The 12,560-nt window shown below is 38.9% G+C and overlaps 1 protein-coding gene across 1 annotated transcript; it reads left to right on the plus strand.

Moving 5' to 3' along the window:
- Positions 1-564: 564 nt before the first annotated feature.
- LOC126071129 (olfactory receptor 7D4-like) lies at positions 565-1,404 on the plus strand. The gene is made up of 2 exons (XM_049875398.1): positions 565-916; positions 1,202-1,404. The coding sequence occupies exons 1-2, from the start codon at positions 565-567 to the stop codon at positions 1,402-1,404; spliced, it is 555 nt and encodes a 184-aa protein (XP_049731355.1).
- Positions 1,405-12,560: the final 11,156 nt, after the last annotated feature.

Consider the following 12,560-nt stretch of genomic DNA (forward strand, 5'->3'; position numbering starts at 1 on the left):
GGCCCCTTGCCTTGTTTTGAGCTTTTACATCATATCTTTCCACATATGTAGTCAATTTGATTCCTGTGTATGCCATCTGACAAGGCCCATATGTATACTCGCCATTTATGTTGTTTAAAAAAGGTATTTGCAGTGAAGAAGTCGTTGGTCTTACCAAATTCTATCATTTGATCTCCAGCATTGTTTCTGTCACCAAGGCCATATTTTCTGATTACCAATCCTTCTTCTTCGTTTCCAACTTTCCCGTTCCAATCACTATAGGCGGCATTTTGTTTCATGGGGTTGCCAGGAGTTGGACCAACTTGACGACAGTTAACAACAAAAAAGGTCAACTAAAGAAAACAAACTCTTTAGGTAAAACATAAGGCTTTATGATTGGAAGAGTTTTAAATGTATGGCACATTCCCATCTTGTCATTGTTTTAACATTATTCTCGTCTGTTTGCAGGCAATTTCCGTGAGTTATATGGAATCAAGAAATCAAACAGCTATTTCAAAATTCATTCTCCTGGGGCTTTCAGAAGATATGGACCTGCAGCCCCTCCTCTTTTGGCTATTTCTATGCATGTACCTGGTCTGTGTTATAGGAAACCTGCTTATCATTCTGGCCATTAGTTCAGACTCCCATCTCCACACTCCCATGTACTTCTTCCTCTCAAACCTGTCCTTCACTGACATCTGTTTCACCTCCACCACCATCCCCAAGATGCTGGTGACTATTCAGACACAGAGCAAAGTTATCACCTATGAAGGCTGCCTTACCCAGATGTATTTTTTCATGATTTTTGCTGAACTGGATGATTTGCTACTGACAGTGATGGCTTATGACCGGTTCGTGGCTGTCTGCCACCCTCTGCACTACATGGTCATCATGAACCCACTCCTCTGTGGTCTCCTGCTTCTGCTTTCTTGGTTAATCTGCCTGATATGCTCTTTGCTGCAAAGTTTGATGGTTTTGAGGGTCTCCTTCTGCAGAGAGACAGAAATCCCCCACTTCTGCTGTGAACTTGCTCAGATCCTCAAGCTTGCCTGCTCTGACACCCTTATCAACAACATCCTGTTATGCTTTGTAACTGGCCTGCTCGGTGTTATTCCCCTGACTGGGATACTCTTTTCTTATTCTAGAATTATTTCCTCAATAATGAGTATTTCATCTGCTAGAGGCAAATATAAAGCATTTTCCACTTGTGGGTCTCACCTCTCTGTTGTCTCCTTATTCTATGGTGTAGGCCTTGGGGTCTACTTCACCTCTGGAACGGTCCATCCCTCTAGAAAAAGTTCAATAGTCTCAGTGATGTACACTGTGGTCACCCCCATGCTGAATCCATTCATCTACAGCCTGAAGAATAGGGACATGAAGGGGGCTCTAAGGAAACTTTTCAGCAGAGGATCTTGCTCTCAGTGAGATAGCAAAAGTTAAGAATAGACAACAGAGATCCAAAGTGCCAGAAACAGGTGTCTTGAATATATAATCTGAAGAGGTAGAAAATAAATGTTGCTCATATTATGCTAGAAGAAAATATTCCTGAACAGAAGACAGACTTGAAGCAGCATGTCAAAAGTTTCATCATCTACCAAGGAAAATGAGTGATGCTGAACTAATACGTAATACTTCTTATGAAAATCTGCTATTCCAAAGATATGAACTCCTTCCTACAAACCTCAAGGGAAGAGAAAGCACTCAGTGAATGCAGCAAGGGAGAAGAGAGGACAAAAGCAACAACAAATAGTTCACATGTTATTGGTTCATCCATATCTCTCTTGAATATGTTCTAGCTTCTAAGACCATGCTTGCTGGACCACACTTTTCTCTGGTCTCTGTCTAAACACTGTGTAAACTTAAGTGTCTCATACTGGCTCTTCTCCCCCCCCCCAAAAAAATTGTACTTATCGAACCTTTCTTTGGTGGTTGCCATTGACCTATCCTGAGGATTTTCATATTAGACAACTTATTGTAGTTTCTACTTTAAGATAAAGAAAACTCTAGTCTTTGTCAGTTCATTTGAGTCAGCACACCTGAAATAGATACCCAAAGAAACCTGCTTGCTCTCTTCCCTGGCTAGTCATATTACCCTAAAATCTTCACATTCTTGGCTCCTTCTCACAGTTTAGGCTTCAAATCAAAACTGTCAACTCTTCAGAGAGGCCCAAGCTGAAAATCATCCTCCTAAACATTCCAGTTTTTATTCTTTTCATAGGACTTATAATATTTTGAGAGGAACAAAGCATCATGGCTCTGGGTTCAAATCCAACTTTATCATTCAGTAATGGTGCAATTTTGGACAGGCTATTTAACTTCTCTGTACCTCTCTGTAAATTTTTTTATTTAACTTCTCTGTACCTCTATGTAATTATTGTATGATAAGGATGGTGACACCTTTCCTGAAGAGTTCTGGGGGATTAAATGATCTAAAAGCTCAGAATACCATCTCTCATAATGTCATTGCTGTCAGCTGCCATCGAGCAGGCTCTGACTCAAAAAGCCCTAGTGGAGCAGTGGTTAAATGCTTGACGCTACCTGAAAGTTCAGTGGTTTAAACCCGCCAGCCACTCCATGTGGCAGTCTGCTTCTGTAAAGATTACAGCCTTGGAAACCCTATGGAGCAATTCTACTCTGTCCTATAGTGTAACTATGAGTTGAAATTCATTGACGGCAATGAGTTTTGGTTTTAGGCTCTGACTAATGAGAGCCCATGTATAGCAGAACAAAGTGTTACCTAGTCCTACACCATCTTCATGATATTTGATATGTTTGAGCCCATTGTTGTGGCTATTGTATCAATCCATCTTATTGAGTAGTTCCCTCATTTTTGCTGAACCTCTATCAAACATGATTTCCTTTTCTAGTAATTGGTTTTTCCTGATGACGAGTCTCAAGTAAGCAAGGTGAAGTTTTGTCATCCTCGCTTCTAAGGAGATTTCCAGCAGTATTTCTTCTAAGACTGATTTTCTTCTGGCAGTCCATGGTATATTCAATATTCTTTCCTAACACTACAATTCAAATGCATCATTCTTCTTTGTCTTCTTCGTTAATTGTCCAGCTTTCACATGCATTACCCCATTGCAGTCGAGTCAATTCCAACTCATAGCAACCCTATACGACAGAGTAGAACTGCCCCATGGGGTTTCCAAGGCTATAACCTTTACAGAAGCAGGTTGCCACATCTTTCTCTAAGAGCCACTGGTGCATTCGAATCACTGATCTTTCAGTTAGTAGCCAAGCATTTATGCCAACAGTGTTACTTTTTGCATGCATATGGACCTAACAAGCACTCAATATATATTAGCCATCATAATAATACCAATGAGGGCTGTCATCATGCTTACATCTTTGTTTACATCCTTTCCTTGCCCTATCCTCCTTCTTCTGCTTTACTTCTTTCCTAGACCATTGCTCCAAAAATCATTTAATAAGCACCCTTGCTTCTATGGAACTGGACCAGAGAAACCGAGTTTAGTTTGCCAAATAGCACAGAGCTACATAAAGAGAAAAACCAAGTTTCAACCTCAAGTTCAAATGTGTTGTTAGTAAGTGCTATTGAGTCAGTTGCAACTCACAGTAACCGTAGGTACAACAGAACGAAATACTGCCTGGTCCTGCACTATCCTCATAATTGTTGCTATATTTGAGTCCATTATTACAGCCACTTGTCAAACGATCTCACTAAAGGTGTTCCTGTTTTTCACAGACCCTCTGCTTTACCAAGTATGATGTCCTCCAGGGATTGGTCCTTCCCCATAACACGTCCAAAGTAAGTGAGACGAAGTCTTGCCATCCTTGCTTCTAAGAAGCATTCTGGGTGTATTTCTTCCAAACAGATGATTGAAAATACCCTGCCTTGGATCAGGTGCACCTTAGTCTTCAAACTGACATCTTTGCTTGTTGATACTTTAAAGAGGTCTTTTGCAGCAGGTTTGCCCAAAACAATACATCATTTGATTTCTTGTTTACTGCTTCTATGGGTGTTGAAACAAATGATTCAGAAAAAAAAGGTACACATATACATTATGAACCTAAGTAAATATTCAAATATATCCCTCTACTTGCTTTTTCCCTCCATCTCTCTTCTCTTTCTTCCCTTTGCTCCTTCTAGAAGTTCAAATATTAATTGATTGCCCATTGGATTTCACACATTTTACCAAGGTGTGAGGATGAAATAAAGAATAAGATATGGCCTTTTCCCTTCAAAATTATTTCTTGCCTTCAAAAGAATAAAATTATGAAATCTGTTTTTAGAGCTATGGTTATCAAACTTTGGAATGCTTCAGAATCATTTAAAGGGCTTGTCAATGATGACGTAGTTTATACCGTCACCACCATCAACCTGGGAGTACACTTAGGAAAGGTGGTGTTATGTCAGACACAAAGTACAAACTGAGTATGTAGCAGGGATTGCATCTGAGCTCAGATTATCTGATCGAGTTGATTCTCTTGACCTCTCTCTGTTAATGCCTCTGGAGAGTAAACAATCGACATCTCTAAATAGTCACTCAGATTTTATAATTTCCCTTAAAAATTTTAGTATCATCTTCTGAAAAAAGTCTTTGTCTCCTGGGTATTTCCACATCTGTCATCGAAGTTAGTATGTAGCAGGTAGAGGGCATCCAACCAGATCCATGCTTTGGATCTGAGGTAAAGAACAAAAAATGTTATCGATAAACCTAAGCTCAAAAAATTCCTCATGGAAATGTAAGTCAGCTGCATTAGTGATTGATTTTAAGAGAAGCTAGGCAACTACATCAACGAGATTCTCTCTTCCCCCAGTTATGTAATGGTTAAAAAGTTCTTTCCATGACATGATAGATGACATATCATTTGGGGGGGGGGAGACCAATTTCACCAATGAGGATATTTAAATGTCCAACAAGCACACAAAAATACTCTCAAAGTCATTATACATTATTATACAAAAACAAAACAAACTCATTGCCTTCGAGTCAATTCCAACCCATAGCTACTCTATAGGACAAAGTAGAGCTATCCCATAGAGTTTCCAAGGAGTAGCTGCTGGGTTTGCACTGCCAACCTTTTGGTTAGCAGTCAAACTCTTAGCCACTACTCCATCAGGGCTCCCATTATACATTGTTGTTTTGTTGTTGTTAGGTGCCATCAAGTCAGTTCCAACTCATAGTGACCCTAAGTACAACAGAAAGAAAAACCGTCCAGTCCTGCAATATCCTGACAATCACTGTTATGCTTGAGCCCACTGTTACAGTCACTGTGTCAGTCCATATCCTTGAGGGTCTTCCTCTTTTTCACTGACCCTCTAGTCTACCAAGCATGACGTCCTTCTCCAGGAACTGGTCGCTCCTGATAACATGTCCAAAGTATGTGAGATGTATTCTCACCATCCTCCCTCCTAATGACCATTCTGGCTGTACTTCTTCCAAGACAGATTTGTTCTTTCTTTTGGCAGTCCATGGTATATTTAATGTTCTACGTGAACATCATAATTCAAAGGAATCATTACTTTTTTGGTCTTCCTTATTCATTGTCCAGCTTTCACATGCATATGAGGCGATTGAAAACACCACCACTTGGGTCAGGTGCACCTTAGTCCTTAAAGTGACACCTTTGCTTTTTAACACTTTAAAGAGATCTTTCACAGCAGATACGCTCAACGCAGTGCATCGTTTGATTTCTTGACTGCTGCTTCCAAGATTGTGGATCCAAGTAAAATGAAATCTTTCACAACGTCAATGTTTACTCTAATTATCGTGATGATCCTTATTGGTCCAGTTGTGAGGATTTTTGTCTTATTTATGTTGAGATGTAATCCATATTAAAGGCTGTAGTTAGTCTTTGATCTTCATTCAGTAAGTGCCCTCTTCCCTTTCAGCAAGCAAAGTCGTGTCATCTGCATAATGCAGGTTGTTAATGAGTCTTCCTCCAGCCCTATGTACTGTTCTTCTTTATATAGTCAAGCTTCTTGGATTATTTTCTCAGCATATAGATTGAGAAAGTATGGTGAAAGGATACAACCCTAATGCATACCTTTCTTGACTTTACACCACACAATAACCTCTTGTTGTATTCAAATGACTGTCTCTTGGTCTATGTACAGGTTTCTCATGGACAAAATGAAGTGTTCCGGAATTTCCATTCTTCATAATGTTATCCATAATTCGTTATGATCCACACAGTGGAATACCTTTGCATACTCAATAAAAAACAGGTAAACATCTTTCTGGTATTCTCTTCTTTCAGCCATGATTCATCTGACATCAGCATTGATATTCCTTGTTCCACATCCTCTTCTGAATCTGGCTTGAATTTCTCACAGTTCCCTGTCGATATACTGCTGTAACCGCTTTTGAACGCTCTTCAGCAACATTTTACTTGTGTGTGATATTACAGATATTGTTTGATAATTTCTGCATTCTGTTGGATCCCCTTTCATTGGAATGAGTACACATATGGATCTCTTCCCGTTGGTTGGCCAGGTAGCTGTCTTCCAAATTTCTTGGCACAGACAAATGAGCACTTCCAGCACTGCATCTGCTTCTTGAAACATTTCAATTTCATATTACATCAGTGTCTGGAGGCTTGTTTTTCACCAATGCCTTTAGTGCAGCTTGGGTGTCTTCCTTCAGTGCCATTGTTCTTGATCATAAGCTAGCACTTGAAATGGTTGAATGTTGACCAAATGTTTTTGGTACACTGCCTCTGTGTATTCCTTCCATCTTCTTTTGATGCTTCCTGCATCGTTAAGTCTTTTCCCTATGGAATTCTTCAATATTACAACCTGAGGCTTGAATTTTTTCTTCAGTTCTTTCATCTTGAGAAATGCCGAGTATGTTCTAACCTTTTGGTTTTTATTTACAAGTCTTTGCATGTTTCATTATACTTTGTCTTCTAGAGTTACCCTTTGAAATCTTCCATTCAGCTCTTTTACTGAATCATTTCTTCCATTTGGTTCAGCTACTTGACATTCAAGAGAAAGTTTCAGAGTCTCTTCTGACATCATTTTGGTCTTTTCTTTCTTTCCTGTCTTTTTAATGGCCTCTTGCTTTCTTCATGTACGATATCCTTGATGTCATTCCACAACTCCTCTCATCTTCAGTCATTAGTGTTCAATGCGCCAATTTATTCTTGAGATGGTCTCTAAATTGAACTGATATATACTCAAGGTCATAGTTTGTCTCTTGTGGATTTGTTGTAATTTTCTTCTTCTTTAACCTGACCTTGCATAAGAGCAATTGATGACCTGTTCTGCAGTCTGCCCCGATCTTGTTCTCACTGCTTATATTGAGCCTTTCCATCGTCTCTTTCCACACGTGTTGGATTTGATTCCTCTGTATTCTCTCTGGCAAGGTTCACATATATAATCCAGTCTGTCAGTTTGTCCTGCTGTGGGGGCTTGTGTGTTGCTGTGATGCTGAAAGCTATGCCACCAATATCCAAATACCAGCAGGGTCACCCATGGTGAACAGATTATAGCTGAGTTTCCAGACTAAGACAGAATAGGATGAAGGACCTGGTGGTCTACTGCTGGAAAAAAAAAAAAAAGCCATTGAAAACCTTATGGATAACAGTGGAACACTGTCTGATATAGTGCCAGAAGACAAACCCCTCAGGTTGGAAGGCACTCAAAAGAGAACTGAGGAAGAGCTGCCTCCTCAAAGTAGAGTTGACCTTAATGACATGGATGGAGTCCAGCTTTTGGGACCTTCATTTGCTGATGTGGCATGACTCAAAATGAGAAGAAAGAGCTGCAAACATCCATTAATAATTGGAACATGGAATGTATGAAGTTTGAATTTGGAAAAATTGGAAATCATCAAAAATGGAATGGAATGCACCAACATCGATATTCTAGACATTATTGAGCTGAAATGGACTGGTAGTGGCCATTTTAAATCAGACAATCATATGGTCTACTATGCCGGGAATGACAACTCGAAGAGGAATGGCATTGCATTCATCATCCGAAAGAATATTTCAAGATCTATCCTGAAGTACAATGGTGTCAGTGATACGATAACATCCATATGCCCTCAAGGAAAGCCGGTTAATACAAATATTATTCAAATTTACGCACCAGCCACTAAGGTTAAAGAAGAAATTCAAGTTTTACCACTCTGAAATTGATCAAACATGCAATCAAGATGCATTGATGATTTACCAGTGATTGGAATGGGAAAGTTGGAAATAAAGAAGGACTGGTAGTTGGAAAATATGGCCTTGGTGATTGAAATGATGCCAGAGATTCATTATGTACTGGAGAGATGCAAATCAAAACCACAAGGAGGGAGGCTGTAATCTTCAGGGAAGCACACTGCCATATCTCTCTCCCACAGAGCAGCTGGTGGATTCAACCTGTCAACCTTTGCATTAGCAGCCAATTGCTTAACCGCTGTGCCACCAGGGCTCCTTTTGGATAAACCTAGAAAAGAGTACACTGAGCAAAGTCAGTCCATCACAAAAGGACAAAGACTGTATGATGTCACTTATATAAAATAAGAAAATATAACCAAAGCTTATTAGTGGTTACCAGGGGTGGGAGGGAAGGGGGAAAGAGGAAGTTTTTGCTTAGGGGGCATTGAATGCATGTTCCTGGTGGTGGGATAATTTGGAAAAAAATAGCAAAAATGGTTGCACAACTTGAAGAATGTAATCAAGGTCACTGAACTGTACATGTAGGAATTATTAAATTACTGTACTTTTGGTTGTATATATTTTAACCACAATATAAAATCAAAAAAAGAAAACCTTATGGAGATGTTGCAATGATGAGAAGTGAGTAAGCAAAAAGTACTTGGTACAGTGATCAGCATATGGGGTCCTCACAATGGCATGTCCTACAGTGATTGTGCATGTGTGCATGTGTGTGTTTGACATGAACAATAGCAATTTGCATGTTTTACTCCTTGGACAGAAGTGACCAGTAGAGCAGTTGAGGGAAGAGAAAAAGAGAGAACATTCCTAGCATAATAACTGCAAACTTCAGGGAAGAATTTATATGTTGAAACTCCCACTGGGAATCTTGCTCATGTACAGAAGCAGAAAGAAGAAACACCCTAAATGAACATCAATGATATCAATATTCATTTGGCATGGACAGATGATGAAACACATAGCAATTAAAAGCAATAAATTAGGTCCAGATGAGTCAATGCAAATAATGAAAACCTAGTGGAGAAAACAAAAAATTGGTATGACAAGAAGCCTACAGCATGAGAAAATTTTAAATATATTTTTTAAACCTACACAGGTATTTTTTATTATGGATAATTAAAGCATAATGAAAAGTACAGAGAATAGCAATGAAGGGCTACGCACCCACCAGTCGACACTGTCAATTCCCACACTTCACTACCCTTGCTTTAGGTATTTTTATAGCAACAAAATAATACAGGTATGTTTGAGGCTCCCTACATCATGTATTTTGCACAATATTGATTCTTTTCCTTCCCCAGGGCTAAATACTACATTAACTTGATAGGCAGTATTCTTCTGCACTTTTTACTGTGTTTAATAGTATTCTTCCATAAAATTGCACTGTTTGCATTTTTAAAAGCTTTATATAAACAGGGTCACACCGTAAATGTCATTTTACGATTGGCTCCCTTAACACAATTTTTAAATGAATGTTGAGACATTTAGCTCTGTTTTTTTTTATTTTAACTGCAATAGTAATTATAGTATTCCACTATATTATTACACCATAATTTATTTCTTCATTCACTGATAGTTATTATAGTTATTGACATCTATCATCTATATATCTATTTATCGATCAATCTATCTGCTGCCTTCAATTTATATATATATACACACACACAGATATATACATATAGCATATAAAACCATGCATGGGGATACCATCACATACAAGATGCTACTGCTTCTGGAAAGGAAAGACAGCAACAGAGAGGATTACAAAAAGAATGTTTTTTGTATACAAATTATTTTGTTGCTTAGAAAAAAATACCCTTAGCTGCTACAATAAAATGTCAATGTTAATTCTGGAAAGGTGTAAGAGGTGGTAATTTTTTTTAAACTGTGTATAATGTTCCAATTTTAAATATTTGGTAATTTTATAAAGAGAAACAGATAACCTAGTAAGGCAGCCTGCTAAGTTCTGCCTGGGTCTCGACTTCCTTCCCCAGAGCTCTCAGAGCCTGGCACCAGGGATGATACCCAAGCTCTCCTTAAGATCGTGTATCAGGAACCAGAAATAGGAAGATAAAATGAAGCTCACCAACTCTCCTCCTGATCACCAGCACAAGAATACAAGTCAATGTCAGAGAATTTTGTAACAGTCATCTTGTTTGAGAAGGGGGAGATTTCTGCTCCGGAGGAAAATGATCCTTGCCCTTCTAGAGACAGAGTAAGAGTCTACGGAGTTAATTAAGACCTGCTTGATTTGGGTGCAAAGATACAAGTAAATAAGTCAATAAAATGGGAGACAGGCAGGAGTCCACGAGTTACCTGGCTCTAATCATTTCATGCATGTATTCTCTTCACAGCTTCCTCTGGATGTAGCTGTAGAGGAACACCTGTCCTGATTTCCAAACACTAACCAAGGGACTAGGTTACTTGGCTGGCATCACTGGAAAATAAAGCTGGATATTTTCCCTGGATATTGGATGATATAGACAAAAGATCTGTCCTTAGGAAATGTGAAGGGACTGAGGGAGGCACTGGGCTCTTGGGCAAGAGGATGATCTGGGGGCACAGTCTCAGGTGTGCTGCTTCCTGACTGGAGAAGGGCTGCTGAGTGAGGGGGTCACAGGCAGAGTATTTGCAGACTCTGCATCCCTGGGGTCTCAATATCCAAAGCTCCTCATTAACCATAGGCTTTTATTGCCATTCTGATCCTGGGGTTGTGCAAATCCTGGAAGACCAAGACAATAGTAGAAGGACATTCAGAATGGCTGATTTATTTACCCTTAGAGGCCAGGTGTCTGCCATTTCTTTCCATCTGTTTTAGCTCACCCCCAGTTCACATACCTTGCACACCAGTTTTCTTTTTTTATGTACAACTGAAAGCATCTCTATCTCATCAATTATATCAGCAAGTCTGATTCCAATTTAAAGTGTCAAAATATAGTTTACATATGTGGACATAAATAATATATTTATAATAGCTAAAATATGTGAAATGCAAATACTTGAGGGTTTATCTTTCTAAGAGTCATTGAATGTTTCCTGAACCTTAATCTTCATTCTAAATATTTCATACGGCAGATTTTAATCTATTCTTTGTGGTCGATTCTGGCTGCAATCAGTGTAGTCAGACCCGTTACACCCTCTTTTGCATCCCATATACACTTTTTCCAATTTTGTCCAAATAGTTTCAACATGTATTGTTCTTTAAGCTAAAGGACTATGGGTCAAAAATATGATTCTTCATTTTTAACAGAGTTGGGAGAAATCACAGTTTCAATGACTAGGCACTAGTCTGCAGGTTTATCTATACTCTCAGTAAATTTAGGTAAATGACAACCATTATTTAATAGGTGAAGATGGTGCTCTAAGTTAATATTCAATTAAAAATCTTTCATCTTTTAGTGAATTCAATATTTTCATGTGTTTGCCAATTTATTATACCACATGCTAGCTGTTCCCATATGAACTTTGTTAACCTATGGCCTTCTCCATACATCACTTGAAAACCAAAGATGGCATTGTAATATCACCCTTTGCCATCTTAACACTATTCACTTCAAACACCTGAAATAATAGGTGAAATATAACAAGGCATAGTGGGATCATCTTAGACAAGAGAGAGTGAATACATAGATGGAAAGAGAAAGCAAAAAAAAAAAAAAAAAAAAAAAAAAAAAACCTTCCCATTCAGAAACAATCTGTAAGCTATGATTTAAATAGCCAGGAAGAGAAATACTTCTGAAACAGAGAGCCAACAAAATCAATAATCAACATATGGAGGCCAGCAGAAGTATAACAGAATGAGTGATGGGGAAAATAGAAACATAAAATCAAAGAGGTAGTGCAGGTAGATTGCAAACAGCCTCATGATGGCAAGGACAAATGCAGTGAGACCACAGAAAGTGCTTTTGTAACAGTCCTAAAATGACAGTGGCTTGGACCATGGTGATAACCATGAAGGTGGTGAGATTTGTCTGAATTCTAGATGTATTTTAATGGTGTAGATAACAAGGATATCTGAAAGATTGGCCACAGGGTGAAAGAAGAGAAGGATCAAAGGTGATGCTCAATGACAGAAAACTACCTAACACTTGAAAGAATAGAGTTGCCATCAACTGTGATAGGTAAGGCCCCTGTGTGGTGCAAAAGGTTACGTGCTGAGCTACTACCAAAAAGATTGGTGGTTCAAACTGCGAAGCCAGAGGAACCTCAGAAGAACAACCTGTTTATCTACTTCCAAAAGATCACAGCTATTGAAAACCCTATGGAGCTCAGTCCTGCTTGACACTCATGGGGTTGCTATGAGTTGGAATCAACTTGAGGGAAATTTTTTTTTTTTTTGGTGATAGGTAAGACTGTGGGCAAGGCATAGCCAGTGGGCAGTTGGATATACAAGCCTGGGATTCAGGGGCTAGTTCCTTTCTAAATACAAATTTAGGACTCAT

Source organism: Elephas maximus, chromosome 3 (genome assembly GCF_024166365.1).
Source record: "Elephas maximus indicus isolate mEleMax1 chromosome 3, mEleMax1 primary haplotype, whole genome shotgun sequence".
Lineage (NCBI taxonomy): Eukaryota > Metazoa > Chordata > Mammalia > Proboscidea > Elephantidae > Elephas > Elephas maximus.

Excerpts from the sequence above, each read along its gene's own strand:
- LOC126071129 (XM_049875398.1), top strand. The coding sequence starts at position 565 with ATGTACCTGGTCTGTGTTATAGGAAACCTGCTTATCATTCTGGCCATT. Across the intron at positions 917-1,201 it reads GCTTCTGCTTTCTTGGTTAA|CTGTTGTCTCCTTATTCTAT; the intron begins TCTGCCTGATAT and ends GGTCTCACCTCT.